General features: G+C 36.8%; 1 protein-coding gene across 1 annotated transcript; it reads right to left on the bottom strand.

The window, feature by feature from the left end:
* Positions 1 to 764: 764 nt before the first annotated feature.
* LOC133671493 (uncharacterized) lies at positions 765 to 5702 on the bottom strand. The gene is made up of 6 exons (XM_062092259.1): positions 5525 to 5702; positions 3944 to 4071; positions 3752 to 3804; positions 3126 to 3198; positions 2137 to 2206; positions 765 to 1060 (listed from the first exon to the last, which is right to left on the bottom strand). The coding sequence occupies exons 1-6, from the start codon at positions 5700 to 5702 to the stop codon at positions 765 to 767; spliced, it is 798 nt and encodes a 265-aa protein (XP_061948243.1).
* Positions 5703 to 7522: the final 1820 nt, after the last annotated feature.

Consider the following 7522-nt stretch of genomic DNA (forward strand, 5'->3'; position numbering starts at 1 on the left):
AGTAAGGCAAATTATCACTTTAAGGAATAAAAACTGAGCCATGGAATATATCATCTTTCCAAATGCAGAAAAAATGTTGAAATTCTTCAGGCACTTTCCTGTAATCACGTGGGCAAGTCCTTTTCATGTCAAATTGTGACCTGAGGATGATGGACTAACAGCACAAGTGAACGACTGTCCATGACATTATGCAACATGATAAAAGGGAATAAGGTTGCTTTTAATGTAGGGATATTAGTGAGAGCAGAAGATGTTATTAAAATTATATGGAAGTAATTTGAATTCAGAACTAGATCGATGACCAAACAAAATATTTTATTTTGTGATTGGTCAGCAAATATAAGTTTCAGTCCTGAACAACCCAGTTCAAGGGAACAATGGAAAGAAGAAAACATAACGTGTCACAAGAAGAAAAGGAAGACATGGCATTGTTTTCAATGGAAGATGGATAAGAAGGTGAGCTAACAACAACAGCACTCAATATGACTCTCCTGTTTTCTAAACTAGACCAACCATATGGAACAGATCACAAATAGATCTCTCCCACCGTCCCACGTACATCGATCTATGTATATAAACCCATTATCATCCCTGGTTAATTTGTCACAGACAATATCACACAGTTCTTTCTTCTTTCAATCCTAGCTAGCTAGTTCATATAGTCTCTTCCAGGCCTTGAGATTTAGCATCGAGATGGCAAGTTTCAGCTGTTTTATCTTATCTCTCTTCATTGCTCTATCAATTTCAGGCGGCGAGGCAGCTCGTCAGCTTCTGCAATTGCCCCCTTTACCTGCGGTACCCAATTTGCCGAAACCAACATTGCCACCAATGCCTTCCATACCAACACTACCACAGCCTACATTGCCAGCCGCACAACCTTCCCTGCCTAAACCCACACTGCCTCCACTTCCTAGCCTGCCAACAATGCCTAGTCTCCCCAAGGTCACCTTGCCTCCACTTCCAAGCATGCCTTCAATACCCACTATCCCTATCCCAACAACAATCCCCACTATCCCTATCCCAACAGCAATCCCCTCTATCCCGTTCCTCTCCCCACCACCTGGAAACTAGACCATGCTATTGCTCATTCTGAGTTCATATCTTTTGGTCCCTGTGAAGAAGTGTGAGGAGTTGTGCTGTTTGCTTCTGGTGTTCTTCATTCATTTATATATATATATATATATATATTTTCGCTTCCTGTTTCATTCCCTGTATTTCATTGCCTTCTTGTATTATACACATATACCTTTATCAATTAAAAGAAATGTAGTTTCAAACATTGTTATCTGGTGTTTTTTCCACAGATTTGATTACTAAACTCTGCTCTTTCTGGATTTCTGCTGAGCTTCCACTATTAATGATGAAACTGTTGATTTCTAACAAGAGATTTATTGAGTACAAATGCCAAAACTTGACGTATGCCAAGAGACTACAGCAGATATATACCAAGTTCAAGATTATCTCCTGTGTTTAATGCTTGCAACTAGTGTTGAGACTTTTTTAATTTGAAGAAAAAAAAATGATCCAGATCTTTTTCCGAATAAATCTTGTGAAAACTATGGTTCACGGCATAATAGATAACCAAGCAAGTATTCAAGATTTTGATAGTCCAACCTTATTGAAAACAAATTATAGCAGCTCAGTTACCCAACAACCAATGTACTGTGAACAAATAGTGTTTTGTTTAGCTGCACAAAAGAGGAGAGGAGAGGAGAGGAGTTTGGATCCTGGAAACACAACGTTAACGTTTTTAATGGATAGGAAGGTAAACTAACAATAACAAAACTGAAAATCGTTGTCCTGTTTTCTCAACTATACAAACAATACAGGACAGGTAGATCTTTCCTACATCATCTATATATACCCAAGGAATGCCCTGGTTGGTCACAGACAACCTTGCACTTGCAAGATTCTTTGGTTGCTCATTTGTATCTCATAGGTTCATTGAGGCCTTGTAGCTTAGTAACAAGATGGCAAGATTCAATTGTTTTATCTTAGCTCTCTTCATTGCTTTATCATTCTCGGATGGCGAAGCAGCTCGTCAGCTCCTGCAATTGCCCTCTCTACCCTCTCTACCGAATTTGCCTAAACCAACACTGCCGCAGTCCACGTTGCCAACCTTGCCAGCCACTCAACCATCACTGCCTAGGCCTCCACTGCCTCCACTTCCCATCCTGCCAACAATGCCTGCTATCCCCAAGGTCACCTTGTTGGGATTCAGAATCAAGAACGATTAAAGCTTGATTTATAAATCATATCTTAGTGATGGAGTCGGATTGTAATTTCTATAATTCAGCCCTAAAGTTTAGGTGCTAGTCTGTCAATTTACTTCTTTTAGACAAGATCTTTTTATATAAGCCATGTATATGAGTTGTACAAGACAGAATAAATAAGGGCAATTCTGGTTCTTTCTCTTTATCAGTCCCTCTGTTTTCTTTACGATCAGTCCCTCTGTTTTCTTTATGGTATCAGAGCATAGATCTAGTACGTGAAACTGCTCATTGTTTTGCTTCCGCCAATATCAGCATGACTGAAACTTCATCAGAAAAATATTTGACAGAGAAAATGGATTTTTATGATACCTGCTACATTCATCTCTCAGATCACACTAATCATGCTATTGTCACTCAACTCTTGGAAGATGACAACCACACAACATGGAGTCGTGCCATGATGGTATTCCTAAAAGCCAAAAATAAGCTTGGCTTCATTGATGGCACGATCAAAGCACCTTCAGAGAAAGATCCTAAATGTTCAATCTATCAACCCATCCCTGATGAATACCATAATCTTCTTCGTCACCGCTACTGATGTCTGGGCTGATCTCAGTGAACATTTCTCACAAGGAAATCTTTCACGTATCTTTGAATTTAAGCGAAGGATTGTTGAGCATCATCAACAACAACAAACCATAGCAACCTATTACACAACACTCAAGTCTTTTTGGGATGAGCTAGGATCATACAACGATCCATCTTTATATAACTATGCAAGATTAAAACAGATTGTTGTAAGAGAAGAACATGAGCGAATCCTTCAATTCCTTATGGGTTTGAATGACATAGACTCTATTATTCATGGGCAAATTCTTGATGCAACCACTCCCCAACATCAAAAAAATCTACTCGCTTTTGCTTGATAGCCCTATTCATGTCATAAACGTGAAGAAAAACACAAGGAACACAGAGAATAAACAACCTGCAAAGTCACAAAACAGCAAAGGCAAATCTTTATATTGCACACATTGTGAGGGAGATACACATCCAGTTGATCGTTACTATTATATCATTGGATTTCCACCAGGGCATAAGTTCCATGGTAGAGATGTCAAGCCACCAAACAAGAACAAATGGTTTGCAGCCAATAATACCCACAACATGATCAAACTCAACACTGCAGCAAATGGACTCTAGGGCTTTTCTCGGTTCACAGAAGAAGAGTACAACCAAATAAGGGCATTACTCAGTAAAAATCAGTTTTATGGAAATGTGACAGGTAAAAACAATTCCAAATGTTGTAAAGCTGCGATCATTGACAGCGGTGCAAGTGATCATATATCCTATTCTTCTCATTTTCTATCCCAAAAAAGTAAAATAAAATAAAGTTTATGCAGTGTGGAGAGCAAATGAGATGAGAGAGGTTCTTAGCATATTGTACATCGCTTAATGAATTTGATCTCACAGAAAGGAGCATATTGTGGCCACATCTAGCTTTAGAGATTGAGAGGATCTGATTCAACTTAATTGGAGACCTTGATCTGCTAAACCGAGAGCTGCCACTCTTCTGGAACATTAGATGAGCCGTCTGCAACTTCAGCAAACAGACTTACATTCATAGCTCCTGATTAAGAACGAAAGGCTATCTACTGAGAGCATGATCTGTGCCCTGAGTTGCAACTTAGGTCCATTTCCTTTTCATGCACGTGAGGAAGACATAGATGGACTTGGCTCCAGTCACCAGCAAAGAAACGTAGTTCTCCTTCAATACCAGCACTTCCCTCTTTTGTTGCAGAACGGTGAGATCTTACTGAAAGATTGGCATTTACATTGGGAATGGTGAGGCATCGAAGGACTTCAGCATTGAAATCATGGAAATGTACAACACTTGCACCCATACAACAAAACAAGAAGCTTAAGAAATATTTAACATTAAATAAATTTTAATTAAATAATTTTAATTTAAAATTAATATTTAATTATCCGTCGATAAAACCATCGGTAAAACACTCCAATAGAAAGCCTAGAATCTCTAATTTCACAACAGACGAGGCTCCTTTGTTCTTCATCTTTCCCATATGTAAAAAACATCAATATCCATTTCTTTCTTTTCTCTTCTCTCCTCCACTCCTTCTCTTCTCCTCCATGCACAAGTATGTATTCTTCTCCTTCCATCTTTTTTCTTCTCGGTTCTTTTTTAATTAATATACTTTATAATTTTTTTTTTCTTAGCTTCACTTGCAACCACATTAAGGTAAGATTTTTCTTTTTTCTTCTTTTTTTGTGTTTTTTTTCACTATACTTGTTTTTTTATTTTTTTAATTGTTTTTGTTCTTAATAATTGTATGAATATTGTTGTAGGAATTGTTTTTCATATGATTTTCTTCTTTTTTCCATTTTTCCAAACGTTTTGAGTATTATAGAGTGTTGATTTATATTAATTTAATTATTTTATCAGTTTTGTAAAATAGATTTTTTAAAATAATTACCAACAGAATTACATATGATATTTTTTCGAGGGAAATACCAACGAAATGAAGCAGATAATTGTTTTTTGCGCGTTTTTTCTATCAGTAAATCCATCGATAATAATATTTTTTTACTAACAATGGACTTACTGACGAACAAAAAAATACCGAGGAAAGATTCACCGACGGAGCATTTCCATCGGTGATTTCGTTGGTAAATTAATTAACAATGGAATAATAATAAAAATATCAACAGAAAATTCCATCAGTAAATATAAAGATTGTGGTAGCATGAGAGCAGAAGATGTTATTAGAATTATATATAAGTAATTTGAATTCAGAACTAGATGACCAAACAAAATATTTTATTTTGTGATTGGTCAGCAAATATAAGTTTCAGTCCTGAACAACCCAGTTCAAGGGAAAAATGGAAAGAAGAAAACATAACGTGTCACAACAAGAAAAGGAAGACATGACATTGTTTTCAATGGAAGATGGATAAGAAGGTGAGCTAACAACAACGACATTCAAAATGACTCTCCTGTTTTCTAAACTGAACCAACCATATGGAACAGATCACAAATAGATCTCTCCCACCGTCCCACGTACATCGATCTATGTATATATATAAACCCATTATCATCCCTGGTTTGTCACAAACACTAGCACACAGTTCTTTCTTCTCTTAATCCTAGCTAGCTAGTTCATATAGTCTCTTCCAGGCCTTGAGATTTAGCGTCGAGATGGCAAGTTTGAACTCGTTTATCTTAGTTCTCTTCATTGCTCTATCAATTTCAGGCGGCGAGGCAGCTCGTCAGCTTCTGCAATTGCCCCCTTTACCTGCGGTACCCAATTTGCCTAAACCAACATTGCCACCAATGCCTTCTATACCAACACTACCACAGCCCACATTGCCAACCGCACAACCTTCCCTGCCTAAACCCACACTGCCTCCACTTCCTAGCCTGCCAACAATGCCTAGTCTCCCCAAGGTCACCTTGCCTCCACTTCCAAGCATGCCCTCAATGCCCACTATCCCTATCCCAACAATAATCCCCTCTATCCCGTTCCTCTCCCCACCACCTGGAAACTAGACCATGCTATTGCTCATTCTGAGTTTGATTAGTAAGCTTTCTGTCAAAAGTTCATATCTTTTGGTCCCAGTGAAGAAAGTGTGAGGAGTTGTGCTGTTTGCTTCTGGTGTTTTTCATTCATTTATATGTTTTCGCTTCCTATTTCCCTGTATTTCGTTGCCTTCTTGTATTATACACATATACCTTTATCAATTAAAAGAAATGTTGTTTCAAACATTGTTATCTGGTGTTTTTTCCACACATTTGATTACTAAACTCTGCTCTTTCTGGAATTCTGCTGAGCTTGCACTATTAATGATGAAACTGTTGGTATCTCACAAGAGATTTATTGAGTACAAATGCCAAAACTTGATGTATGCCAAGAGACTACAGCAGATATATACCAAGTTCAAGATTATCTTGTATGTTTAATGCTTGGAACTAGTGTTGAGACTTTTTTAATTTCAATAAAAAAAAATCAAAAAAATAGTAAAGTAACAGTTCAACCGCAACCTTAAACAAGCTCTTAGATTCAAATGGTTAGAAAAATATTCATTTGATCATAAATTTGAGTTTCATTACTAGGAAAGGGTGTTCTTATCATAGATGATTTTTTATTTGTTTTACTTCGTATAAAATCTAAATAGAAAACAATTTCAACATATTAGACTATATAAATATAAGAAATAATCTTGAGAAGAACAAATATAAATGTGAGGCTAGCTACCTGAAACTAATTGAGCAATTATGCGGAGCCAAAAAGGCAAAAAGCTCATAAAAAAATAAAGACTTGGCTAACCTTTAGATTGAAGGAGAAGCTTTACTTCCCAAGCTTCAACAGACAACAAACAAATGCCGGTGGTTTTTTGCAGATATTTTTATTAAAAAAGTTAATTAACAGCAAGGACACCTAGTTAAAAAGCTGAAAAAGCAAGGGGAACTAAAAAAAAGGAAAGAGGTGTGTAAAAAAAGATCATTCTTAGCTAACTATAAGAGGGAATGAGAAGCCCTGCTCCACAACCCTCAATAGATAACCAACAAATGTTGAGAGATTAATGCAACCAAAAACAAATGCAAGCTAGCTAAGACTAAAAGTAATAGACAAAATAGAAGATACTGTTGTGCCTGAAAATAGAAAAAAGAAAAAAAGAAAAAACCAGCAAGATCAACGATTCAAAATGCAGATAGACAAGCCAATTTCAAAGCAGTCTCAAAATAGTGAAAAACATAATAGAGAGGGTTCCTATCTTTTCAAACAAAGGAAAATGATAAAAAAAAGGTGTGCAAACCCCCTCGCAGACCAAGAACACTTTAATTACAATGACCCTCGGAGAAAAACATTAGCGATCAATGTCAGAACCTAACGTCAATCAACTCTCAATTGCCAGGGTTTCCATGTAAACTCAAACGACAAAGCCATGTTAGTAGACAACCAAATAAAAATGCATGGGAATACCACAAAACCCACATACCAATGACAATAAAACCACATAGCAAGTAAAACCCAACTATAATCAATTCGTAATAGATCAACAACAGGAAAAATAAAAGAAAGCGAACTAAAAAACTAACAAGAATCCCATTCCCCAACTTAATGTTAACCTATCATAGAAACACCCAGCCTGTGACATCGAGCATGGATTTAATGCACTATAATGGCATATTCACTAACCTATATAACAAAAAAGCCATGCCCTTGAAAAAGAAAGTCTACAGGTAATAGATGAGTCTCAAATGAAAGTAGAGCCAAGCCACAAACAATAGA

This window comes from Populus nigra, chromosome 13, assembly GCF_951802175.1.
Source record: "Populus nigra chromosome 13, ddPopNigr1.1, whole genome shotgun sequence".
In the NCBI taxonomy this organism is placed as follows: Eukaryota; Viridiplantae; Streptophyta; class Magnoliopsida; order Malpighiales; family Salicaceae; genus Populus; species Populus nigra.